Below are 26610 nucleotides of genomic sequence, written 5' to 3' on the forward strand. Positions count from 1 at the left end.
TTCAGTCTCATCTACACAATTTATTGTTAGAAGGGGAGTTGTGGGGGACAAGAGGCTCACAAGGGTGTAACTTCCCCTCTACTATAATGTGGTCAGAGCCCCTAAGACACTTACCCTGCTCCCTGGGCAATCCTGCCCACCCCTCATGCCAGGTCTCAAACAGCACCACCCTAATCTGGCCCCCCACCTCACTCCATAAAAACTGACAACTATAGAGTTAGTTCAGCCAAGCTGCCCCGCTCCCTCCCTACTCCTGCTCCCAACTCCAGCCTACACATTCACTCACACTCACCAGCTCCCACTTCTATTTCTTCTCTATCCCCTGGACCTCTCCATTGCAATCACAGGGCCTTCACTGACCCTGGATACCCAATAGGCTTCCTAAACATTCATACTGTCACTCACACACACCCATCCCCATTAGGGGAATAAGGATTAATCAGAATCAGCATTAGCAACTCCATCCCCAGTGGGTTCCCCAGATGCCTTTATTACAGTGCATCCTGGGACAGAAAAAAGGAATCTGAGCTGGGATGAAGAAACCCCTCTTCCCTCATCTGAAGGTTCCTGGATCAAGGAATAGCATGTTCCCTTCAAGTCTTCCTCCAAAATAAGGAGACAATCCAGAAATGAAAAGTCAAGGGTCTGGGTCCCTAAGAGATATCAGGATCTCTCTCTCAGGGTTTGGGGCGGGGGCGGGGCAAGTTAGAGGTCAAGGTTAGGGTAGAAATCAAAAGGTCAAAGTCATCTCCCTGCAGAATCTGTCCCACCTCTCTCTCTTGTTCTCTCTCCAGCCTATCACCCTTGTATACGCCACCCCCCCACCCCGGGTTAGAGCTGAGAGGCTGGGGGGTGGTGAGGGCCAGGTCATTCAAAAGGAAAGGGAGGGATGCTCAAGAAGAGACCTCCATAGTATGTCCTGGAGACCCTGAAGGAACAATCCCAGACTCGCTGCTCTGAGAGGCGGTTCGAGAACGGCCGCTATCAATGGAAGCTCTACTGGTCAGGGAGGCAGTTCGGGATCGGGATAAACGGGTCATACAGGAAGATGCCACTGCAGAGATGGGAGGCAGATGATATAAACAATTGGTTAAATGATAAAGGGAAAATACAAGCCAAAAGTAGGACTATCAGGAGAAAGAAGTTGGCATAGATAAGGAAGGCAAGGGCAGGAACTGGGGAATACTAGGAAGGAGAAGGACAGAGGGCTAATGAAATAGGTCAAGGAGACTTGGGGCAGGAAACAGGACAAGGAACAGAGACAGATGGACAAACTTACTCCAGCTCCAGGCCCAACCTCCCCCTCCCCCTGATTCTTCTCTTTTTAAGGGAACCCTGAATCAGAGTTCTAAACACAAGAGAAAGAAACCTTGAACTCCCTCTCCTGCCCCTACAAACCCTTCATACTTACTGTAGCCCATGCCTTGAACAAAATATTTGAAGGCTTCAGTCAGCTTGCCTGGCTGTAAAGGTATGGTACAAAGCGGTAGTCAAGGAGGGATGAGGAGTTCAGGCTTTGGGAACTAAGGAAGGGTGAACTGGGGCTCTAGGAGCCACACAAGGGTTTACAGTGGAGTTAGCATTCCACACCATCTCACAGGCAGCAGGGAAAATCACCTGGGTAAGCTGGGGCTGACCTCCAGAATCTGCCATCTGTTTAGGAGAGAAATTCACAAAAGCAAGATGATTCAGATAAATTAAGTCATGGGATGGGACCAAGAATCTATTTCTAAACCCCCACTCTTAAACAGAGTCCCCCTTTTGCTTTTAATCAATCTTTCTGACTTTACCTCACCCCTTCTCAGTCCCCTCCTCCCACCACCTCTCTCACCCCCTCAGCTAGGCAAGGCCCAGGAGACCAAGAAAGCTAAGGCAAGAGAAGCTGAGAACTAAGAAAGAGCAGGGCTGAGTCATGAATAGGAGAAGGGCAGTCAAAGCCGGGAGAGGGTGGTGACTGACCTTGAGGAAAGAGGTCTTGGTTGGGTCCAGCTTCGAATTACATTCCACCTGATGAGGAGGAGACAAGATGAGGGAGGATCCCTAGCTTCTGAGAATCCTAACTCCTGAAGCAGAACCCACCAAGTCCCCCTCTAGGAACCCAGAGCCCCATCCTTTTTCTATTGGTTCTCAGCTCCCTTTTCTCCCCCAGGATTGAAATCTTCAAGTTTCATCAGATCACTGATTAAGAACTAGAATCCAACCCCCTTATTTTACAGATCCAGAAAGGTATGGGTATTTGCCTAGGGTCCCACAAATGACAGAGCTAAGGTTTGAGCCCTGATCCTCCTACTCCAAATCCAGTCATTCCTTCCTCTTCTACCATTCTGCCATTTTGATCCTGCCTCCTTTCCCCTCAAAACAAAGCTCTGATATACTCCTGAGCCCAGAAATTAGGTAACCCCTTCAAGATCCAATTCTAGAATATCCACTGACCACAGCATCTTCATAGGGTGCCTGGTCTCCCACCACAAGCATCACAGGGCACCTAGAAGCACAATGATGAAGAGTAGGGGGTTTGGCTGCCTTCTTCCAGAAAGCAGCTAAACAGTTGTCTAATGTGAAGGTGACCTTAACTGGGGACAATCCCCTATATAACCCTGATCCCCACCCCCAAACCCCTTACACTTCCTAGTGTCAGGGAAGGAAAAGTCTAGAGGAAAAAAAAAGTGATTTTTGAAGCCAAGTGGGGAGATGTGTGAAAAAATCCAGACCACTCCTTCACTACCTCTTTGGCATAAGGTCTCCTATTTTCTAAGAGGTATGGGTACTTGGGAAAAAATCCAGGGAGAATAGAGGAAAGCATGGATCCTGGAAGGTCTTACTTGAGGTTTGCATCACCCCTACGCTCAAAGTGAAGGTCTCGGCGGCTAGAGGAGAAAGAAGAAAAAGAGGTAGGGATTAGAGGCATGATCCCCAACCTGTTCAGAGAAAGGCTACCATCCCCCAAGGGACCAACATAGGCCATTTCTGTGACTGAATTATGGGGAATGGATGAGGCGGTCAAATGAAATGGGGTGGGCTTAATCACTTGTGTCTGAGACCCCTGGAATAAGAGGTTCAGGTGTGTGTGTGTGTGTGTGTGTGTGTGTGTGTGTGTGTGTGATAATCTTAATGCTGGGAAACCAGAAACCTACTGATCTGAGGAAGATTAAGAGAAGACAGGGTGGGTACTACTTCCAAGACAAGGAATTCCTTCCATTTTCCCGTGCCTGTCCCAGGTGTATCTACTGTCACAACTGCCCACCAGAATCCTAGGTACCTCCTCCCATTATGTACCTGTTTCAGTTTATCTCTATGTCCATCTCCCCTGTGTGTGCCCCACCCCACCCCCCTTGACTTTGTTCCCTTCTCATTTGCTGTAGTGACAGCAATATATTTACTGTATCTCCCCACTTCTGTTCCATTACCTTATCCCACCACACACACACACACACACACACTCTCTCTCTCTCTCTCTCTCTCTCTCTCTCTCTCTCTCTCTCTGCTCAATTACTTGTTGTAGCTGTTCCAGAAGAGCTCAATGTTCTCTAGGTTGGGGGCATGCATAATGATATCTCGATACCGTTGCACCAGCTCTGAGTCACCAGACAACTCCTCCTGGAAAAGAGGTGGGGGATGGGTAAAAAGGAGGAAAAGATCTTGGCAAGGAAGGGAGCTGTCCTAAGCACCCAGAACACCTTGCTGCTCTCTTTACCGCCCCTCCCCAGCTGCCATGACTCCCACTGGCTCCCCAGTACCTGACTAAAGAGGTGCTCAAGGATCATCTCAGAGATTGAGCTGGTGAGGCCAGTCAGCTGTAGGAAGAAGACTAGGTAAGAGATGGCACAAGAAGAAGGGGAATTCCCACTAGAACCCCGTCCCATCCTGGTAGGATCAGTGTTTCCCATTTCTCACCTCCACCCCCCTTTTTCTTTTTCACTTTGAACGTACTCCTAATGCAGAGCCTGGGGCTGGAACCTAATAAGGGAGCTCCCCAGCTTCAGAGAACACTCCTCTTCTACTCCTCTTCTGCTCCTCTCCCTTCTCCCCTGCCCCAGCCATACAGCCATTACTCTCAAGCACCTCCCACTTGCCCCTCCAAACCTTGTGGGCAGCCCAGTCCATCCAGCCCTTAGCATTGCAATCAATGTTGATGAGAACAAGGCCTTCCACTACATCTGGGTTTAAAAGCTTAGGGATAGTAAGGAGAAAAAAAAGTCAAAATCTCCCCTACTTCCCAATTCAGACCCCCTTCCCTAAATCCCCTAAACTGTTTTTCCCTCATCTTGGCTTCTCCCCTTTTTCTTACAGCAAATCGAGACAGGATATAGGCTCCAGCTCCGACCCCAACTCCAATTATGGTAGAGAAGCTGTGAGGGGGAAGAAAATTGGCGGGGGGGGGAGGTGAGAGAGAGAAACTGTGGTGTTCCAAACCTCTCATTCCAACAAGGACTAAAATTCAAGAGGGGCAGAGAGCGCCATAGGGCTAGGAAGGCAGGCACTTTGTTCTCAATGCTAATTTTCCCTCTGCTCTCTCCCCATCTTAGTTATCTTGGAAAACTGGAGCTTCCAGTAGTCTCAGAAACCCCCTTAACCAGAGAAGGAAGAGGTAAATCCAGACAAATAGAGAAAAGAAAACTGGGGAAGATTGGAAAGCAAGTAACAGAGAAGGCAAGAAAGAGTATTTAAGAGTGAGGAGAAGATTATTACAAATCATTGCTATGTCTCATCTAAATTTTAATCCAATCCAACAGTATGGGATTCCTTTCAGGGTGTTAGAACTCAGTACTCTAATAAGATATAACAGTAATAATAGCTAACATTTATATAGCATTCACTATGTGCCAGGCACTGTACTAAGCGCTTCACAAATATTACTCATTCAATCCTCATAACAACCTGGGAAGGAGGTGCTATTATTACCTCCATTTTACAGATGAGGAAACTGAGGCAGACAGCGATTAAGTGATTTGCTCAGGGTCACACAGCTAGTACATGTCTGAGGTTTGATTTGAACTCAGGTCTTCCTGACTCCAGGCCCAGCACCACCTAGCTACCACTTGTCTTTCTCCACGCTGCCTTCAACCTCAGGTCCTTGGCATCCTTTCCTTATAGTGTTAAGTATCCTTTGGACACCCCTCATGCAAACTCTCACCAAGGTGCATCTAATCCCACAGAGAAGGTGAGCTGACACGGCTCACAACATGAGTCTATGCAATAATGACAAGTCTTTCTCCTTCTCACCTGTTAGAGTTAAACTGCTCAAACCTCCCTCCCTCCTTCCCCCAAGACCACAGGGACAGTCCCCCTAGGAGACATCCTCCCCTTGGGGGCAGATAAAAGCAAAAGTAGGCACCAGGTAGAGGAAAACCTGCATGCCACTGACTAGAAGGTCCAACCCTGCAATAATAAAAGGGGGTGACTACAATAACGAGGCTCCCCCCAATTCACTGCACCCCACTACATGCCAACCCTATCCCCATTCTTCTCCTAGGAGCTTTTCCAGTGTGGTTCTATTTTTGTTTCTGACCCTACTCTGCATACCGAGAGTACAGAAGGAAGAGCACAAACTTGAGATGAAAAGATGATTCGGATACTGTAAGTGATCAAGGGAAGGGAGAAAACGAGAAAACCAGAGCTGGCCAATTTGGTGTCAGAACACAAAGAAGGCTAACAACAGGACCCAGAACATGCAACTTTGCATACCAAGGACAAGTCTCCCTGTTCCCGACGGAGGAGGAAGGGAGAGAGAAGGGGAAAAGACAGGTTGTTCTGGTTCCACAGGGTTTATGTCACCCCTTCCCCTTCCCTCTCCAGCTTCCTGATCAGAAGGGGCCCCACCCCAGTCTGCAGGTCAACAGTACTAAGAAAATTCCCAGAAACTCAGGACAAACATTAAACCATCCCTTCTCCTTTTCCCCCTCCTCACCAACCTAGGCTGCCCAACCAGACCCATCTATCTCAGTTTCACCCTCTGTGACCCAGCTTAATTCCCCAACCATCTCCCTCCACTTCCCATAACAACCACCTGTAAGGTGTGAATGTGGGTGGGAGGGAAACAATGCCCAAGACTAGAAATCATAACTTGGGGGTGGAAGGTAGAGAATACTTGTTTTAGTGGGGGATGAAAAGAATACCCAGGCCTCTCACTTTAAGTATTGCAGGATAGCAGGGATCATGTCTGCAAGCTGGTCCAAAGATGGATACTGGTACCTGAGGGAGATGGAAATATTAAAGACTCTGAAACCCCTAGTATCCCACCACTTCTTGTTCCCTGGTGACCGTCTTCTCTTCCCCTTTCTCATCTCCCAGCTGCTGATTCCTCCTGCCCTTCCCTATTCATTCATGAGCAGATAACTGGTTATCATAAATGGAAAGGGTTCTTACCCCAAAGGGAACACAGGTGCCCCCTCCTCCATGCCAGGGGCCTCCACATGAACCCGAACAAAGTTCTTGATAATTTCCTGCATGTCTCCGAAATCAAACAGGGGCTTGAAGCAAGTCTTATCTGAGAAGAGTCCCCAGGCAGAGGGATGAATCTGGGAGACAAAATCCCCTGAGCCAAACCCCCTCCATTTTCCCTGAAAAGAGTCAGCCTGAGGGAGATCTTCTCCTTGATAGCCCCAATGCCGCCATGTTTGTTCACTCCCACCCCTTCATCCTGGGCTACCTGTTCCCCTCACCTCTTCTTTACTTGGAAGAAGTTTCAAAGAGAGTGGTGGGAGTGGAGAGAGAGGCTTTAGATTGGAAATAGTATCAGATACAGCCCTATTAAAAAGGAGAAAGGAGGGCTGAGGGTGGGCATGTATGAAGAATTCTAGAGGAACTGCTTACAATTGAGTCCTACATCATGGTAGGTGAAGATCGCTGGACGCTTGGGTTTGGGGGTGCCATACACAGTGAAAGTGACGGAGCCATAGGGGGTCTCCACAGAATGAGTCTGTGAGAAACAGAGATCAGAGTCAAGGCTGGGGTTAGAGTAAGAGGGCAGAAGACAAGAGGGAATGGTCAGATCAGGGTTGGGGTACAGGGAAGAAGAGCAAGGAGGAAAGAAGAAGCGGGATCAGAGTACAGGAAGACAATAAGACCACAGAAAGCTAAGGTGGATGATTTAGTAATGTGGAAGATGAGTACAAGGGTGAATCGGATTGAGGGAAAGACCAAGAGAGCCAGTGAACACCAAGAAACTAAGGGAAGAGAAAAGTACAGGGAGAAAATGGGACCTAGTGTTGTAGAAAGAAAAACAGAAATCAGGACTAACCAGTCAATGGAAGCTTCTCTCTAACTAGGAAAGGGAGGGGGGGAACGGATCCCTACCCTTCCCACCCTAGGTCTACCCCAGGCTGTTACCTGTCCTTGGTCCAAGAGAATTCGGGCAGCTAACTCAGCCTCCTAGAGAGATACACAGACACAGACAGAGAAATGCATGGCAAGAGACACAGACAGAAAGACAGACATAGATGAAGATGGATAGACAAAGACCAACTCAAAAAACAAAAGAGATAAAAAAGAAAGAATTGACAGAAACACACAGAGAGGATGAGGGTTAGTGTGGGAAATGGTGTTAGGGGCATGGGCAGATGGCTTCCAGCACAGGGATGGGGACTAGACTCCAAGCGGTGATGTATGGGAGGAGAGAAACAGGGATGGAGAAGAGGAGAAAGTTGGGGCAGGAGTTAGGATTAAGGTCAGGGAGTCTAGGAAATTAGGGTAAAAATCAAGGGAGGGTCTTGATGTCTGGAATTTGGGGACCAGTGGGTATCCAGAAACCTTAGCAGCTTCAGGAGTCTGTCCTGGTAACAGCGGCTTCTCCTCAGTAATATTCACCTCCTGTAACTCTGCCATGGTGGCCTGAGAAGGTATGGGGTGGGGGAGGGGAGAAAATGGAAGGCAGTGAGTGGAGAACTTAACTCTCCCCCCTCAGACATTGCTTTTTCCCTACATCTTGGGTCTGTCACAAAATATCTCTCTGTCACATCCCCTTCAAAACCATCCTCTCAGAAAATGGGACAACGCGATGGGACTTGGAACATGTGAGGATGAAATCCGTTAATATGACACGCACACAATCCTGGCCACATTTGACATTTTCTCGAAGACATACAAGGTGGGAAATTTGGATGGATGGATGAGGACTCCAGATAAGCTACACTACTACCACCAAGCCTTCTTTTTCCTCCCCTCTGTCCAGGACAGAAATACCCAGGGAGGGGCAGCCGGACAGCTCATATTTCCTGGGCCTATATTTAGGGTCCACCCCCTCCCTCCTCTACCCTGAATCAGAGGCTGCCCCCAGCTGCAGGGGAGTGGGATTGGTGGGCTCAAGAAACTAAGTAGTCCAAAGGTCTAGATACAAGATACAAGATACAAGGAAGGGAAGTCCATAACTGATTGTAACCTTCAGCTCCCAGCCCCCCAAGGTCAGTGGCTCAAGGGGAAAAGGAACCTAAGTGGCCAGAACAAGAGCAACTAGAAAAGGGAAGGAGGTTGAACTTTGGGGAGACATGGAGAACTCTACTTAGCACCTTCCTTTACTCCCCTCTACCAATGGTCCCTGAATAATAAATTCGTTTGAATTCAACTTCTAAGTGGATTGTAGACAGCAAAAGAAAGAGATAAATACAAAGTTGGGGACAGCTACAGATAGGTCAGTAGGTGGGGTCACTTACTGGATTCTTATTGGTTGGATGCAGTGAGGTTAAGGGTGACCAGTTCTCACTCTTCTCAGTCCAGGGGTCTGAAGAGACACAGAGAAGAGGTGAGTGACCCCAGGGGCAAAACCTTGGCATTTCAGGGAGGAAAAGCCTCAACTAATCACAGCGTTACTGACTACTTTTCTTCTGAGGGACCCTGTAGGGTGGCAATAAGGTTACATATCCCCAACCAATTACTGTAGTCTCAAACCCAAAGACAGTCTTCCTCTTCAGGAATTCTGACTACCATGGTTTTTTGTTTGGTTGGTTTTGGTTTTTCTGCATTTTTTTTTTAAGGACTGAGAAAAGGAATGGGGGTAATGAACAGAGGGTATCATACCAGTCCAAGGTCTTGAGGGCAGAGGGCACAAGGGCATCTGGTGGAAGAGCACTTACTAAATACCTACTATGTGCCAGGCACTAAACACTGGACTGGATTCTTAAGGGCTAGGGGTCTAATCACTGCTCTGCTACTAATTAGCTATGAGACCCTGGGCAAACCATTCCCTACCCTCTGCCCCGTCTGTAAAACAAGAGGATTGGTCTGAAATAGATGTTCCTTCCATTCCAACTCTAAAATCCTATGAGTGGGAATGGGATAGAGTACATATAGCCCATTCTCTTCCCTACTCCCAAAGCCTATCTTCGAAGCCTTAAATTTATGTTAGCCCTGAGAGGGGAGTAGAGCAAGGGACTTAAATAAGTGGGGGTGCCAGGGACTCCTCCCACACTGGCCCTCTTAGAACACAGATTCAATCCTGGGGTCTGCGAAGTGGATCCTCCCGCTTCCCACCACCCTCCGGGGCCAGCCTCAGCTTAGCACCTGAGACCGGCTCCCGCGTGCCCGGACACGCTGCCCATTCACGTGGGCGAAGACACCTACTCGCGGTGGACAGCCAGGGCTCGGTACCAGCAGCCAGGCTGACACCCGCCCCGCGGCACGGAGAAGGCCGTCTTTGTACTGAGCGGCAGCTACACCCCAGCTCAGCACCCACCCCCTCCCGGCTCGCAGGCCCCGCTGCCCCGAACTGTCACCTTCACTCGGAGCCCGCTGGGCCCGAGCGCACACTCGCCCTCCCTCGGTCCGGCCGCATGGATGTCTCCAACTCCCGGGACAGAGCCGACCGCCCGCCCCTCCCCCTACCTGCCGCCGCGGTCGCCGCCGCCGCTTCCACCTTCACTCGTCTTTGACTCCCGGGCCCGCCCCAACTCCCCGCCCCCATAGACCCGCCCAACAAACGCTTGGGGCTGGACTGCTCCCCCAGCCTCTGCAGGACCCGCCCGCTCCCCAGCCCCCCAATAAACAAGCCCTTCCAGCTTGACCCTGCCCCAAGTCCGGTGCCCCCCCACCGGGGTGGGGCCAGAGTGAGGGTCCGAGGCTGCGGGAAGGGGACAGTACTTCCGAGTCGGCGGGCGCTCCCTTTTAATCTCTCCCCTCCCCCGACAAAAATCTAGAAAGAACGGGGAAGTGGGGAGCCGTTCCCTAAATCCGGGGAGGCGATGTCCCCCACCGAAGTCGTAGGGGGAGATGCCCCCACCCTCTCTCCTCACACCTGCTCTTCGACCCAACCTCCCGGGTTTTCCTGTTCCAACTCCAGACCCCTTTTCCTAAGCCCTGTCCCCGGCCGCCCCCTCCCACGATCATCCCGTGTCTCTCCGAGGAGGGGGTTTCGCAAGACCCTGCCCCCAGCCCCAATACTCCAGGGTTTTTCCCCAAAGCCACCAGGGTCCGTAGGGAGGAGAGCAGGGGAGGAAGGGGAGGGGGATCCGGGGCTGAAGAGGAGGGGATCAGGCTCAGACGAAAGGAGGGGAGGCCGGGGGTCAGGGGGCCTCGGGTAGCCACGGGAGGTCCGGCCCCGGGGTGCCTGGGGATCCTGGTACCTCTGTTCTCTGCGTCCCGCGGTTGCCTACTCTGCTCCCGAGCTAGTAGTTGGAAAACAAGCCCGGGGGGGCGGGGAGCGCGGAGAGCCGCTATAAATAGAGCAGGGGGCGGGGGGGGGCGCAGAGAGAACGGAGAAGGGGGGGAGAGGGGGACTGGCCAACGCGGACTCCAGGGTCATGGCCCCGAGGGGGGCGGGGGAAAGGGAAAGCTGGGGACCCCCAGGGGCTCTGACTCCTGGGTAAACAGGCTGGGGGGCGGGGTTAACCCCGTGGGTGGGGACTGGGGGGAATACACAGTGTCCCGGGCTAGGGCCCAAGAGACCCCGCTGAGGACTGAGCTAACCCCTCCTTGCCTGGCCCAAAGAATGGGAGAGACCAACGCAGCCCAACACAGACCCAGAAAGGGCAAACCCTTCCTGACCCTGAGTATGTATCTCTTGCATTGCCTGCCTCTCTGTCTTTCTGGGCATCCCTGAAGGACCTGCGTTACCTCATGCCCTCCCCTCTCTCAGTGTAGTTCATTTATGGTTGGGGCAGGGTGGGGGTTGCCCCGGGCATGAGGCAGGCCGGGCTTGACTTCGCCTACCCATCTCCTGCCAACCCACGAGCTCCCCCTAGGACTCTTCAACCCAGCCTAGCCCACCCCCACCTCCATGCAGCCTGGTTTCCGAGACACCATTTAGGGGCCCCCGGCACTGGGCCAGTTGGAAACAATGGCCAATGGAACTAAAGCTGCCAACTGTAACGCCTGCACAGACCAACCCCCTTCCCTTCCCCAGACCCCCAAACTCACCCTCCCCAAGCCTGGGAACTACCGCCTCCCCCCCCCCTTCCAACTCCCCCAAGGAACATCAATGCCCCTTTCATCCCCACTTGGCAGGGGCTTCAGGACGGAAGGAGGGGCTGAGCAGGAGAAGGCTCTGAGAGAGGGATCAGGCCAGGATCACTTCAAAGCCCCCATTTCCCCCCCCATCCCTAGAGGCATCAGAAACACACACCCAGTTCTCCTAACACCCCAGAACTTCTTTTCTACGCCCTTCCCCCAACTCTGTTCATCATTATCCCTCAGGAGCTGGGCACAGAACCCAGGCAGTCTGGCCCCCAGCCCAGTCCCCTCTCCCCTCCAAACCCAGGGTTTAACCCGATTTTAGTCTGAGAGTCAAGGCAGCTGGGCCTACAACTATAGCTGTGGACATGAAGGTGAGTGGGAAAGAATTTTGTTGTGGACCTCCTCCATGCTGAGATGGAGGGAACTAAGAGGGAGGGGTCTTCTTTAGGAGTAGCAGGAAGTTGCTTGAAATCAGTACTTACGATATAGACGGAAGGGAAGGGAATATAAACCTTTACTTAGAACTAGGAAAAGTGTGTATCAATAGTCTGTTCTTTAGGTTGAAAGATTTAAAGTAGTAGTGCACAGCCAGTAAGCTTAAAATTATAATGGCAAAGAGTCCCTGCATCCATAAATAAGCAAATGTACCTTCCCTTGACTAAAGATTCTACTGTAATTAATAAAATACAAATTCATTTCTAAAGTATTATTGAAACCATACTAGCTTTTAAAATCATTATGTATTTTCCCAACCTGTTTACTAATCTAACTGCTATCATGTTGGGGGGGGGGAAGTTCTCAATAATTAGGTTGGAAAGTACTCCCTGGTCTGCAATACTCGTAGGGGGGTTGGGGGGGCAGGGAAGGGGAACCGGGGAAGGAGAGGTGACCTGGGAGTTCCAACATCTAAATTCGTCTCTGGGTCAGAATGACTCAGGGAGAACCTGATAAGGGGCCTAGGCAAGAGAGGGGAGAGATGAGCAGGAAATTTCCACTAGAGATTTGAGATGGTTCCCAGAAACTGGGGTCCTCACCTTGAAGGAAAAGACAACTGTTCTCTTGAGATAGGATCCCATGTCTGAGGCAAGCTGTTGCTAGGGAGGGAACAGCTGAATCAAGGATACCCCTCATTTAGGTCCTCCCCTTTAGCCATAAATTCAACAATCTAAGCTTATCTCAATTTAATATACATTTACTAAGATCCTACTATCTAGGGTACTGAATTGGAAGCATTTTGGAGCTAATTTTGTGCAAGTAACTGGTTGTTGTTCAGTCATTTTCATTCTTGTCTGACTCTTCATGACCCCATTTGGGGTTTTCTTGGCAAAGATGCTGGAGTAGTTTGCCGTTTCCTTCTCCAGCTCATTTTACAGATGAGGAACCTGAGGCAAACAGGGTGAAGTGACTTGCCTAGGGTCACACACCTAGTAAGTATCTGAGGCTAGATTTGAAGTGTTAAGGACAGATAAGTCTTCCTGACTCCAGGACTGGCGCCCTATCCACTACACCATCTAGCTACCCCTAAGTAACTGATTAGTACTGGGCAAAAAATATATATAACCCAGGGCTCAAGTCCATTTGCACCAGATTCTTCTCATTGGTGGATCACTTACTGAATACACCCCAAAAGTTTAGAAAAGATCTTGTTTTTCCTGGCTATGATAACTCTTCACTCTTCACTGGCAGTCATGAACCATTGAGTAATCAAGCTCCACCAATTAAGAGAGTCTTATGCAAATGAACTGAAGCCCATTGGGGTATTTTGGTAGCACAGTAGATTGAGCACTGGGCCTGGAGTCAGGAAGACCCGAGTTCAAATTTGGCCTCATATACTCACTAGCTCTGTGACTGGACATGTCACTTAACCTCAGTTTTTTCCTCAGCTATAAAATGAGGATAACAGTAACTCCTATGTCAGGGAGTAGTTGTGAGGATTAAAATAATAATAATAATAGCTAACATTTATATAGTGCTTCCTATGTGATAGGCCCTATGCCAAGTACTTTACAAGTATTTTTTCAATTGATCCTTACAATTTATTTTACAAGTGAGGAAGCTGAAGCAAGTAAGTTATTTGCTTACTTGTGAATGGGTTCCTGGGGTCTCTTCCCACTCTGAGTTTCTAGGATTCTAGGCTAGAAGCTGAAGGAGTCACATAGCTAGTAAGTATGTGAGGCCAGATTTGAACTCATCTTCCTGACTACAGGCCTGGCACTCTATCTGCTGTGTGGCATCCAACTTCCTCAAAAGATAATTGTAAGGGGCAGCTAGGTGGCACAGAGGATAGAGTACTGGCCCTGGAGTCCGGAGGACCTGAGTTCAAAGCTGGCCTCAGACACATAACACTCACTAGCTGTGTGACTCTGGGCAAGTCATTTTACCCCAATTGCCTCACCAAAAAAAAAGGTAATTGTAAAAAGTTCTTAGCACCGTGACTGGCACATCATAGGTACTATAAAAATGTTAGCTATTATTATTATTATTATTGAGCCCCTGATTACCAAGACAAAATGAAACCCTCCCTGACCTCAACAGAAAAATCATGTCAAGAGGGAGAGGTCACTAACAAAAGGGCATGGGGAAGGGCTTCATGTAGGAGGTGGTACCTCAGTTGAACTTTGAAGGGAGCCAGAAATTCTGTGTTGAAGATGGACTCAGAAGATGCCACATCATGTGTGCAGATAGCCAGCATGACCAGAACAGAGACTGGAAAACTAAGTGGAAGCCAGATTGTGAAGGGTCCTAAATGCAAGGCTGAGGATTTTGTATTTTATTCTAGAAGCAATTGGAAGCCATTGAAGGTCATTTAGTAGGAGAATGACATGGATGCCATGGTCAGTCCCACGCTTTAGGAATATCATTTTGGCCCCTGCGTGGACAGTAGATTAGAAAAAGATAGGCTGGAAGTAAAGACACCAGTTAGGATGTTTTTACAACAGTCTAGGTGAGAAGGAGATGAGGGCCTGAGCTACAGGATAGACAGTGAATGGTGAAAAGGAAATAGATATTTCTTTAGAATTTCCAATAGAAATGGATGGAAAATCCACAATGCTTGGCAACTGATGGGACATGGAGAATGAAGAGGAGTGGCTAGTGACTGCGAAATCTCAAAACTGCATATACAGGACCTCACTTCTAACTCTCAGCTGTCCATCCTAAGAACTGGGAGACACCAATAAACAAAGAAAAAAGGTGGTGTTAAGGTCTTTAGATCCCTTAGGGCTAGGCTGAACTCCTATTCTTCAGCCATCCTGGAGCTTCATCTCAAAATGGTAGGGTATGAGGAATACTCAGAAGCTACTCTGTATGTGGCACAGGGACCTAGATTCAGAGTCCCTGGAAGCAAAACTTCCTTCCTCCTTCCTCCCCCTTTCTCCCTTTAGCCCCTTTGGTATGCAGAGCCATGGGGATATGCACAGTCCCCTTTGGAGTAGGCATTTTGCTTCCCTTGGCGCATAAAGGAACTGAAGCAAATAGGTGTTAAGTGACTTGCTCAGGGTCACACAGCTATTAAGTGTTTGAGGCTGGATTTGAACTATGGGAGTGAGGGGGACAAAATATATTATCTCAATCTTTCCATTCTAGACTTCCTGAAATCCCTGCATCCATAAGATTTTTGCCCAGAAACAAGACTAGAGAAAAATCCCTGAGGAAGTCCACTGGCTTATGTGAATTAGTCCAAGAGATTGGAATTTACCCTAACCTCAGCTCCAGTTCTGATTCAACTTTAGAAGCCAATTAATTGAACTGTGACACCCCCCCTCCCAAATCAAAATTGGTCTCCCCAAGCTCTTTGCTTAGCTGTACAATTTAGAAAGAAGGGAGAAGTTGTCCTGGTATAGACCTGTCCTTATCTCTCCTTTCCCTAGTCTCTTGTCAGAAGGGAAGGACATGTGGACAGTTAGACCAGGGTCCAGAGGGTTAGCAGCCTGGCTTGGCAAGATGAGGACAGTTTGGTTACTGTGAACATCAGTGGAGAGGCAGGCCAGGTCAGGAAGGACAAGGTGTGGGGGAAGGGTGATCCTGGGGAACAGGAAGGTGATGTGTAGCCACTCAGCCATCCCAAAGACTGAATTCTGGGGTGTTACCATATTGATGTCATAGAAACAATGATGAGATCACAGAAAAACCACCTCATGTCCACAGTTGCCCATAGTCTATACCATCTCCATAAAACCACATTTTTTCCCTCCCCCAACATACTTACACCAAAGAGCTAAAAGCCAGGCAGGACCAGGCACCATTTGGTCCCTCTTAGGTGGGAAGTCAAAAAAGGGAAGAGGGTTAGTTAGTGTCTGATTCGAAGGGGATAAATTGGGAGTGGGACAAAGAATGATTGGAGAGGGACAGTGAAGAGAGGCTTTTGGTCTCTCCACTGCCTCTGCTTTGATCCTCATCCCATTTCCATCTCTCTCTAGGCCTCCCCCTCCCCCTTCCCCTCCCTCTTCCCTTCTCATTCTCCCTCCCTGCCATTTTCCCTGTCTCTCCCCTCCCTAACCTCCAGTTGACCAATGGAATCAGAAGCGGAGAAAACCTTTCACCTTTTTGCTGCCTTCGGAGATTCTTCTTCCAGTGGCAGTAGCATCAACAATAAGAACTTTACCAAGTTGTGTAAGGATTGTGGCATCATAGATGGCAAGACGGTCAACAACACTGATGTGGATATTGTATTCAGCAAAGTAAAGTGAGGAGGCCAGTGGAATCTAGATTATGAGGGAGGGGGGATGGGAAATGGAGGAGGAGGTGAAAGAAATAGCTTCTATGTAATAAAAAGAGTGACAAATTTAGGGAGCCATTGGGATGTCATGGGATGAGGAGATAAAGAAGTGAGTCGTGTGTGTGTGTGTGTGTGTGTGTGTGTGTGTGTGTGTGCCTGGCATGTGCTTAACATTTAAATGCTTGTTGAATGAATGAAGAGGCAGTGAGGCTTTGAATTCAGATTTCCACCTCCCTTAAACCTGGACTATTAGATTATCCCCATAAAGCCTGAGCTACATAATCACTTTTTGTGTCTCTAAGGTCTAGTACAGTGCTTGGCATGTGCTTAATATTTAAATTCGTCTTGAATGAATGAATGAATGAATAATGAAGCATTGAAGCTTTGAATTCAGATTTTCCCCTCCTCTAATCCAGGACTATTAGATTATCCCCATACAGGCAACTAGGCAAGGGTATTAGAGCAGCTCTAGTTTGGGTTGCTAGATCTAGGAAAGCTCATTCTGCGGCAGGGATGATGGAACTTGGAGGCGGGATGAGCTCAAGGGGTCCGGGGGTTGGGAGTTGAATAGAGAAGAGTGCCGATGTCACAACAAGACTGAGTCAAAGTATCTATCTATCCTACCAGGGAAAGGAATGCCCGAACCATCAATTGGAATCAGTTCCAGATGGCATTGAGGGAGCTGGGCCAAAAGAAATTCAGGGAAAAAAAGTCAGACGAGATATTGGAGCTTATGTTTGCTCTCATGAAGGACAAGAGTCCAGTTGCTTCAGGAGTGACTGTGAGTGACCTTGATCTTGACCTCAATCCTGCCTCAATCCCCTGAACCCCTAGCCTAGAATCCTAGAAACTCAGAGTGGGAAGAGACCCCAGGAACCCATTCACAACCTACCACCTCCCCTTCCCAGCCCCGGCTCTACCTAAGAAACCCCTTCCAGTTCAGACAACTCTGTTTATTAAGAAGTGTCACTTGACTCAGATCTGCTCCCATGTTTGCTGTTCCTACCCATAGTTCCTAATTTGGCCCTCCTGCTTCTACACAATAATCCTCCTCTTCTCTTCTCCAGGCTAAACCTCTCCAGTTCCTTCAACCAACACTTTCAAGGCAGTTTCTAGTCCTTTGCCCTTTAGCTTCTGGCGTCCATAATTGGATGGAATGCTCCAATTATGATCAATCCAAGGCAAAGTACAGAAGCTCTCACTTCCCTCAGTCTGAACACTATTCTTCAAATTATGTAGCCTCAGATCACACACTTCTTTTGGCTGCCTTATCACAGGGCTGTAGTCCACTTGGGTTTGCAGACTACTAGTATCTCCAGATCTTTTTTTAATTCACTTTTATTTTCAACTCCAAATCCTCTTCTTCCCACTCTCCATTGAGAAAACAAGAAAAACAAACAAATCTATTACAAACATGTATAGTCAGGCAAAAAAACAAATTCCCACATTAGCCATGTCATAGTGAGTATGTATGTACATATACACAGGTGTGTGTGTGTGTGTGTGTGTGTGCATACACACACACCTCAATCTGCATACTGGCATCCATTACCTCCCTATCTACAGGTGGGTAGCATTTTTCATTGAGTCCTCTGGAATTATAGTTGGTCCTTGTGTTGTTTAGAGTTCCTCAGTTTTTCAAAGTTATTTTTCTTTACAATATCATTGTTATTGTGCAAATTGTTCTCATGGTTCTGTTCACTTCACTCAACATCAGTTCACACAAGTCTTCTCAGGTTTTTCTAAAACCATTCCCTTCATCTTTTCTTATAGTACAATAGTATTCCATCACATTCATATATCCTAACTTGTTCAGCCATCCCTAGGTCTTGTCTGTATGAAATGCTTTCTAGCCACATACCCATCATTCAATACTTATTTATGCAGCTGAGTTTTTGCACCTAAGTGAAGGACCTATTAGTAAGGACTTACTAGTAAGTTTTCTCCTTTGCTAACTCATCTTCCTTCAAAAACCTAACCCTTAACATTCTTCAGATCTCTGACCCCTAATGTTTGTCAGACCTGGCCACTACTAACCATGACTCCTGCAACAACCACTGCGAATCCTATAAAGAGAGAGTAGCTATAAAAGCACCAAGAATCAAGGAGTTAATCCAAGTATATGCATGAATTAATAATAGACTATTAAAACTGAAAAGCCCTTAGAAATCATCAGATGGAAACCTTAATTGATTGGGCCAGTCCAATGGATTGTAAACTCCTCAAGGATAGGCTTTTGTTTTTGTCTTTGCAACTTTCAGTAGCTAACAGTCTCTTGAACATTGGGCTAGAAACTGGATGGACCTGTGACATCTTTGCTAGAGAGAAATCTCAGGTGAAGATACTCCCTCTTTCTTCCACCGAAATAGTTTGGCACTTTGTAGAGAGCTTAAAGGGCTGCCAAGCCCACTGAGAGGTTAAGTGAATTGCCCAATCACAGAGCCAGTATGTGTCAGAATTGGAGTTTGAACCCAGGTCTTCCCAACTCTGAGGTCCACTCTCTATCCACTAAGCTTCCTCTGTCTTAGAGGTCTTACAAAGTAGTAGGAACTTATTGAGTGTTTGTTGAACCAAATTGAGGTGATTCATCCAAAGTCAAGCAGCTAGATGGTGCCAGAGTCTGGGACTAAATCGCAGGTATTCTAAGTGTTTTCTCCTCACGAAGCAGTTGTTCCCCCAAAAGATCATAGGAATAAGGTTGTTGAGAGGGCGGCCACCTTCCTCTCCAGGAGATTAAGGCAACAACAAGATGACATTATCGATTTGATCTCAGGACAAACAAAAAATTCACTGCAGCCCTTGGCATCATATGAACTGTCTTCTCAAACAAAGGCCCCTGAATACAGGACTCTTCATGGTAATCCGAATCTGAGAGAGGGTCGGATCCTCAGAGGGCAATATAATCAAACCCATTCCAGAACATTCCTCTACAAAAATCTCCACCAGTCATTATTTTTTTTGAGGGGGTGTTAAGTGACTTGCCCAGGGTCACACAGCTAGTAAGTGTCAAGTGTTTGGTCTGAGGCTGGATTTGAACTCAGATCCTCCTGACTTCAGAGCCAGTGCTCTATCCACTGTGCCACCTAGCTGCCGCACAGTTATTATTCACACCTCTACATGGAGATCCCCAATGAGAGAGAACCGGCTTCAGAGACCTGTGCAGCCCATTTTTTTACAACGTGCACCCAGGGAATTGTGCGTCTTTTTAAGGCTAACATTTATTGCACACTCATTTATATGAAGGGCATTGATTTAATTCATCAAGCTATAGAACTGAAACCTAACTAAATTTTTTTAAATGAATAACTAAACTTTACCTAAATACTTAAGCTTTAAAAATGAGACCCAAAATGCCAGGCTTTTTTCTGAGACATTAAGGTATGCCTTGTTACACTTTGTACATGTACTGTACTCATGCCTATGGCACACTTTCACAGAATCAAATGAAGACAAATTCTGCTTCTCAGCAACTTTCAGCCACAACTCATTTTTCCTAAAGTAAAATAATAATAACAATAGTAATAATAATCTGTCTTCCATAAGATCATCTCTCAACTACCTGAACATGGTTATCCTTACGTCCCTTGTCCTGTCCCACCCCAGTCTTTTCTTCAGGCTTAACATCCCCAGGTCCTTCATCTAATCCTTTTATATCATTTTATGTCATCTCCAATCCCCTCACCATCTCACTCTAACTTTTCACACTCTAACCTCCCTGTCTTTGTTCTTATCTTGGCTTCCCTTTCCTCTCCTTTCTATCCTGTGTGACCTTAGCTCTTCTCACCCTCTGTTTCAGCAGTCCCTCCTCAGGAAGAGGGTCTTCTTGCACATTTCCAAGGGTGACTTAGGAAAGAGGTGGGAGTGGGGGCTGACTGGAAGGGCTCCTTGGGTAGGAGTCGCTGCAGAAGATTCTTCTAAGGGACTTCAGCCTAGTGGTGATCCCCTTATACAATGATACAGAAAATGATGATGTCTTGGGGGGGGGGTGGAAAGGAGAGGGGGGTGAGAGAGAGAATGATGATGGGCGATGGGTCTGGGACTCTGTGTGCTCGTGTGTACTTATGTATGTTGGGGAGGAGAAGGGTAGGGGATGGAATTGAGTATAAAGAAGTCTCCCAGTTCTAACTTTGCCCTTGGGTGGGCTTCTATGATTTTACAGAAAGCAGTGGCAGTGGGCGGTGTGGACCGTTTGACAGACACCAGCAAGTATACAGGCTCCCACAAGGAGCGTTTTGATGAAAGTGGTAAAGGGAAGGGCAAAGCAGGACGGGATGACACAAAAGAAAACACTGGCTATGTGAGTGGTTACAAAGACGCTGGCACCTATGACCAGAAGAACAAATAGAAGCCTGGTTTGCCCTTTATAGGGAATGGGGAATAGGGAGAGAATGAGCCTCCCTACTTCCTCCTCTCCATCTTCATCTTCATCTCCTTAGCTCTTACTCCATCACCACCGGAGAGACAATAAACATCTGTGTGTGCAGCAGCCAATACGCATTGCCTTCTGCTGTCAATGCCAAGAGGCAGGCTGCTTCATCCATATTGGGGGTAAAAGGGGTGGAGTGAGGGAAGGTTCTCTGTAAAGATAGTCTAGACCAGGGATGGGGAATCTTTGACATCAAGGCCACATGTGGCCCTCTAGGTCCTCAAGCACAGCCCTTTGACTGAATTCAATATCCCTTAATAAGAGGATTTCTTCAATAAAACTTAGACTCCTTCAAAAGGCCACACCCAAGGACCTAGAAGGCCACATGTGGCATTGAGGCTACAGGTTCCTTACCCCTGGTCAGAGGGCCACATGTGGCCTTGATGTCAAAGATTCCCCACCCCGGTCTAGACTACCCTTCTGACTCCGCCTCACAGGGTAATAAGGGAGCAACATCCATTAAATTTCTCCCCTGTTCCTTCCCAACCTAATCTCTGGCCCTAAACCAGAAATCTCTCATTTATATAGTCTTTGGAACTCAGATACAGAGGATATGGAAGAAAAGCCAGCTGTGAATGCAATCATTTTTATCATGATACACCTACCCCCTCATCCCCACCAAGGAGCTAGGAGTCTCTGACCTTCACTGCTGCATGTCTATTCCCCTTGGAAAGAATAAGGACAGGCCAAGACTGAGAATAGTCAAATAGTGCCTTGCACATAGTAGGTCTTAATAGATGTTTGTTAAATTGATTTGGTAGAGAGTGGTTGCCATCCCGAGAGCTCTAGGATAAAGACCTGTTAGATATTAAAGAAACCTACTTCACCCAATTCCCTATTTTCGGTGCCACTCATACTCTAAATATGTATTTGCTGTCTTTGACTCCTTTCTCTCTCCCTCACCTATCCTATTAGTTCTGGCTCAAACATCTCTAAAAAAAACCTCTAAATTCTCACTGCCACCACCACTGGTAAGGCTCTCTACCTCCCAATTTGCTATTGCAATAATCAACCCAGTCTCCCCACTTCCAGCCTCTTTAATCTGTCTTCCCACTTAGGTCTAATAAATGCTTATTCATTCATTCATCCATCCATTCATTCAGCATTCAAATAAATCCAGGGAAACACGCTTAGAACTGGAGGGTGTAGGATTTTCTTTTTTTTTTTTTCCCTTACCTAGTCTTAATCACTGAATGAGTGTTGCCTCAGTCAAACTGAGACCTGGGAAAGACCTTAGCTTAAAAAGGCCGTGGCCTCACACTGCATCCAGGGCCCTCTCCAGTCATCCTGATCTGTATCTTGCCACTGGACCCAGAAGGCTCAGGAGTACAAAGTGAGGTTAGTGACTTTGCACAGCCCTCCCTCACTTAAATCCAATTCACTTGTTTGTGGTAGCATCACCTCCCTGATGTCATGGTCCCCTTTGAGAACAAAGGACAAACAACAACCCACTTAGGCCAGCTTAATCTTCACTATGAATAGATTTATCACCTCTTTCCTCTGCTCAGAACGTCAAGGGATAAAAGGAAAGGGGAGGGGGACAGAGTGGGGAGTGTCTTTTGTGTTGAGCCTTCGGCTAAGGAAGAGACCAGGTAAGGTTAGACCTGGCCAGCCTGATCTGCCTTTGAGCTAGTTCTAAGATTGGAGGTGTGTGACAAAAAGGTGACAACCCAATCAAAGACTTGCACTTTTCCAGGATATGAGTCTCTCCTTAGTCCACCTCAATGGGAAAACATCCATCCAGAGCTGTTACCTCATTACTGAACTCTTTGGAGACTGAAAACTCAGTGTCCTACTCTGGTCACTCACTTTATACCCCAAGTTTTAACTACTGCTCTTAGATATTTAACAGCTCAGAGCTTGACCTCCTTCTTTTATATTATTACTCATCCTACTTCCTACCTACACTCTCCTAAGTATCTAAGTGTATTTCCCAGGATTTATTTGAGTGGATGAATGAATAAGCATTTAGTAGGTACTTATTTGCCTGGCTATTTGCTAAGCGCTGAAGACACAAATACAAAAAGTCAGTCCCTGTTCTCAAGGAGCTTATATTTTAATAGGTGAAGATAACACGTATTTTTATCTTAGAGAGTCACAAAGATGGTGAGTTAATGTATAGAACAATGTCCTTTCCAGAAACAATAGCACTATTGATTTGAGCAAAAAGTAGAAATTAGAGATGGGAAGAAGTGAGGTAGCAGTGAGATGGCAAGATAGCCTGGATATATGGCTTGGCGGTTGGGTAGGATGTGAAGGTAAAGGTGTGGTCTAGAGTCTGGGCCCCGGTAGTAGATAGATTGGGCAGTATGAGATAGTTCACATTTGGTCACCCATCCAGATGGTTGGGAAGCCAACCATCAAGCTATCCATCTAGGCTATCTCGCCATCTGCCTGCCACCTCACTTATGCCCATCTCCAATTTCTACTTTTCACTCAAATTTAACCAGGTTAAAATCCGGGGGAGGGGGGGAGGAAGGGGTGGATTAGATATAGGAGACAGGGATTCTGGAAGTCTAAGGTTCAGAGCTGCTACTTCAAGTGGGGAAAAGTGAAGCAGCAGCAAGCAGGTGTCAAGTTGGTCTAGGTAGACAGTTAGATGGAATGTGAAATGTTTTCTATACCTGTTTATGACTAGTTGTAAATTGGGTAGTCCTCCCAAAATCCCCCAGTGGGTTGGGCCTATCTGAGGCCTCATGGCTGTTTGTCATGATTTAATCAGAAACACACCTTCACTTTGACCCAAATGTATGTTTTTCCTGGTCCTTCTCCACCTAGAATAGCCGTTTCTGTTTCCCAGGCCAAAGTACCTGTTTCTCCCCAACCCCCAACAGGTTTTGTTTTTTTTTAAATCCATGCTATACATACTCCCAGCTAACCAGGAAGACTTCAGTCTGTAGTGAACTCTGGAACTTCACCCACACATTCCCAATGATCATTGATCACCTCATGAGTTCTTCGCTTGTGGTGATGGTTAGGAGATGAAGCACCATTACCTTCAATAAGTATATCATACTAAGATTAAATATAAGGCCACACAGCTGGTAAGCAGTGGAGTTGAGATTTGAACCTTTTCTCTCCTGGCACCAAAGCAGATTCTACTACACTTTTGTTCCATTCATTAAAATGTTAATGCAACCGAACACTAATTCATCACCTCCAAATTCATCCAGAGGCCAGATTTTTTTTCACAGACAAATTATATTGATGTGATGTCCTACCCCCAGTTAGGGAACACTGTGCATTTAAGACAGAGGATCCCACCATTAGTAAAAGAACAGTGGACTTATCTAAGAAGATACCACAGTTGGGTCCAAGGGATTAGGGTGCTACACCTACTCCTTTTTCCCTAAGGGGTCCCTTTGGTCTGGACACATGCATGTAGCCTCTATACCAAGTTCAGTCCTAGGGGATCCTAGTTTCTAATGAGAGGGGGCTATGCTCCCTTTTCTTATTCTCTTGAGCTCATTAAATACTCATCCTAATACACCGAGGGCAAATTATTTAAAACTTAGATTTTAGCTTTTGTCTAGGGTCTTTAAGGGGAAGATGTACAGTGTGAATTAGGTATGGGACATGTACTTTCTTTACATAGAAATTTTGCTAAAAGATGCAAAAATCTCACAGCATGCATTCATACCACTTAAGTCATTAATACCCAATAACTACTATTACAGTCTCTCTAGAGACTGATACTTAATTCCCATCAGAACACAGAACAGTTTGCAGGACTGCTGATTAGGCATTTTATGTAATTAGCCCTTTGCTGTCTCCCTCAGAGTCCATGTTTTTTGACAAACCAGGCCAAGGACTTGGGTTGTCTTCTATCTAGAAGTTTCCTTTGCCCCCAGTCGTCTCCACTCATTGAGCCAAGTACTTCTGGACCTCTAGACCCTTTGCCATCAGGAGATTTTAGTGAAAGAAAGCAGTATATGCCACATGAGAGTGTCGAAACAAAGGAGTGAGATGGTAGCCTATCATTGATTCCTTTGTCTAATCAGTCAACAAGGGGATTGCTTTGTCATGTCAGAGTGCCCACATACTTCAGCACTCAATCCCATGCATGGTTGAGCCATCTCCAACACACCCATGGGTTAAGTCAGTATATGTCATCATCGAGAATAAGGAAAGGCAACTCCATGTATTTCCAAGGGATGCCCTCATTACACTTGGAGCAAGAAGACTTGGGTTCTAGTCCTATCCTCAAACTCCTTTGGACTTTGAACAAGTAGCAACCTTTCTGGGCCTCAAATTTCCTCTCAGTAAAATGGTACAAATAATACTACAACCGTGGAGTAGTGTATAGAAAGCTGGCATAGAAGGAGCCACAGAGATCCGATGCCAGATTCTTCCTCCAACACATACTGGCTATGACCCCACTCACAACTTCTCACTGTTCTAGACAAATCAAGGACCCTTAAGTTAAAGAATATAGCAACCTAAATTAGTAGAAGAAAATTCCTCATCTGGAGTCTCTCTATACCAATGAAATTGCAGATCCAGTGCCCTTCACAAGATTGCTATGAAAATCAAATGAAATAATGTGTGTAACGTGTTTTATGCCCATAAAGCACCATATAAATGTGACCTATGTGTGCCTGGCATATAATAGAACTTTAATAAATACTGGTTGATTGATTAATTCATTAGATCTCACCTGTTTCCACTGGTTGCAGTTTGAAAAGTCAGCCCTAGATGGGATGAAAGGTAATTAAGTCATCAGAATGAGGCACCCAGGCATAGCGTCCAAGACTTGATTTTCCGTCTTCCTTCATATCTAATAAATTGTCAAGTCCTGCTGTTTCTACCTCCACCATATCTCTCAAACCCCCTGTTTATCACTCCCACTATCATCATCATAAGATAAGCCCTTAATATTCCCTCTCTGGACTTTATAATATCTTCATAACAGGTCACACATACACATATATATATATACACATACACCCCACCTCAATGTTTCACTACAGTATTCCTACCACGTTAATTTTATGTACAGATCAAAAAACTCATATGTCTACTATGTATATATGTGTATATATATATACATATATATGTGTGTGTGTGTTATATGTGTGTGTGTGTATTCTCTCTTTAGAAATTGTCTTGTGTGTTGGATGCTGAAGGAGTTATATCATTTTTCAGATGAGAAAACTGAGGCTCAGAGAAATTAAGTTAATTGCCCATGATAATACTATTAGCTTCGCCTTCCTTTCCCTTCTCCACTCTCTGCCCCACTATCCACAGAGCCACTGGAGGCAGTGGAGGAGAGAGATTATTTGAGGGGCATTCTGAAGGGAAAGAAAGAATCCTAAGGCAGAAAAAAGAGGAGAGAGATTGAAGAGGAGACCTAGTTGAAAGAAAAAAGGAGGGTCTAGGGAGGAAGGAAAAGAGGCTATCGAATTTATTGAATATGAAGCTCCAGAGGCTCCCAGATCTGTAGGTACCCCAACACTCCCATCCTCCTCAGTTCTCTTGTACTCTTTTCTAGATTTCATGATGTATCCAGATAAAATAAAGCATGTGATTCATGGTTTAAAAGACTTTATCTTACTCTATCCCACTCAGCCTCACAAGTGCTATATAGGGTCTGTTGTGGAATGGAGAGAAAAGAGGGCAGATTATATATAAAGGGAACCCCAATGACTGGAAAGAAAGGGAGACATTGGGAATTTGGGTGTGTATGGTTAAGATGGGGTGGGGGGGGTTCTGTGAGCCCAGGATGGGTGTGAGGGAACTGAGTGCTTCAGGGACTAGATGACCAGTGTCTAGCAAACAAAGATATCCTTTGGAGGAAGCTGAGCAGAGAAAAAAGTAGTGGGGACAGAAAGTGGGGATTGGGGAAAAAGGAGGCCAGGCCCGTTGTTGTCATGGTGCTGGCCATGGCTCTGGGCCTCTTGCCAGTTTTCAGGATCCGGCCAAGTGAACAGCCAGCCTCTGCCAACTGGACAGAGTTAGCTTCTTAGGGCAAGGGGGGTGGGGAGGGGGAGAGAGGGGAAGACTGAACTCTACAAAGGGTGAGGGGCTATGTCTCTGGGTTGGAAGATTGGCAAGGGGACACACGGTTGAACTTGTTCAAAGGGTA

At 46.8% G+C, this 26610-nt stretch overlaps 2 protein-coding genes across 5 annotated transcripts; one reads left to right on the top strand and one right to left on the bottom strand.

Moving 5' to 3' along the window:
- NDRG2 (NDRG family member 2) lies at window positions 1-10637 on the bottom strand. 4 transcript variants are annotated; one of them, XM_027843078.1, is made up of 17 exons: window positions 10554-10637; window positions 8649-8716; window positions 7750-7830; window positions 7330-7371; window positions 6814-6919; window positions 6367-6487; window positions 6130-6192; window positions 4289-4349; window positions 4084-4170; window positions 3738-3794; window positions 3494-3597; window positions 2823-2867; window positions 2434-2485; window positions 1960-2007; window positions 1618-1653; window positions 1412-1463; window positions 1-1054 (listed from the first exon to the last, which is right to left on the bottom strand). In XM_027843078.1, the coding sequence occupies exons 3-17, from the start codon at window positions 7822-7824 to the stop codon at window positions 894-896; spliced, it is 1110 nt and encodes a 369-aa protein (XP_027698879.1). In that variant the 5' UTR covers window positions 7825-7830; window positions 8649-8716; window positions 10554-10637; the 3' UTR covers window positions 1-893. The 4 variants fall into 4 exon arrangements, with proteins under 4 accessions (XP_027698879.1, XP_027698875.1, XP_027698877.1 ...); XM_027843074.1 differs by lacking the exon at window positions 10554-10637 and adding an exon at window positions 9817-9895; XM_027843076.1 differs by lacking the exon at window positions 10554-10637 and adding an exon at window positions 9708-9810.
- A 276-nt stretch (window positions 10638-10913) lies between these two features.
- TPPP2 (tubulin polymerization promoting protein family member 2) lies at window positions 10914-20582 on the top strand. Its single transcript, XM_027843181.1, has 4 exons — window positions 10914-10979; window positions 15801-16066; window positions 16727-16880; window positions 20259-20582. The coding sequence occupies exons 2-4, from the start codon at window positions 15894-15896 to the stop codon at window positions 20442-20444; spliced, it is 513 nt and encodes a 170-aa protein (XP_027698982.1). The 5' UTR covers window positions 10914-10979; window positions 15801-15893; the 3' UTR covers window positions 20445-20582.
- The last annotated feature ends 6028 nt before the right edge of the window (window positions 20583-26610 follow it).

This window comes from Vombatus ursinus, unplaced genomic scaffold (assembly GCF_900497805.2).
Source record: "Vombatus ursinus unplaced genomic scaffold, bare-nosed wombat genome assembly UNPS02014894.1, whole genome shotgun sequence".
Classification (NCBI taxonomy): Eukaryota; Metazoa; Chordata; class Mammalia; order Diprotodontia; family Vombatidae; genus Vombatus; species Vombatus ursinus.

Bases quoted from the DNA above. Each gene is read 5' to 3' on its own strand.
- TPPP2 (XM_027843181.1), top strand. From the start codon at position 15,894: ATGGAATCAGAAGCGGAGAAAACCTTTCACCTTTTTGCTGCCTTCGGA. The intron at 16,067-16,726 runs GTGAGGAGGCCA...CTATCCTACCAG, and splicing joins ATTGTATTCAGCAAAGTAAA to GGAAAGGAATGCCCGAACCA. The intron at 16,881-20,258 runs GTGAGTGACCTT...ATGATTTTACAG, and splicing joins CAGTTGCTTCAGGAGTGACT to AAAGCAGTGGCAGTGGGCGG.
- NDRG2 (XM_027843074.1), bottom strand. From the start codon at position 9,895: ATGGGGGCGGGGAGTTGGGGCGGGCCCGGGAGTCAAAGACGAGTGAAG. The intron at 6,920-7,329 runs GTAACAGCCTGG...TGTTTCTCACAG, and splicing joins TTCTCTTGGACCAAGGACAG to ACTCATTCTGTGGAGACCCC. The intron at 1,654-1,959 runs GTCAGTCACCAC...TCTCCTAAACAG, and splicing joins CCAAGACCTCTTTCCTCAAG to ATGGCAGATTCTGGAGGTCA.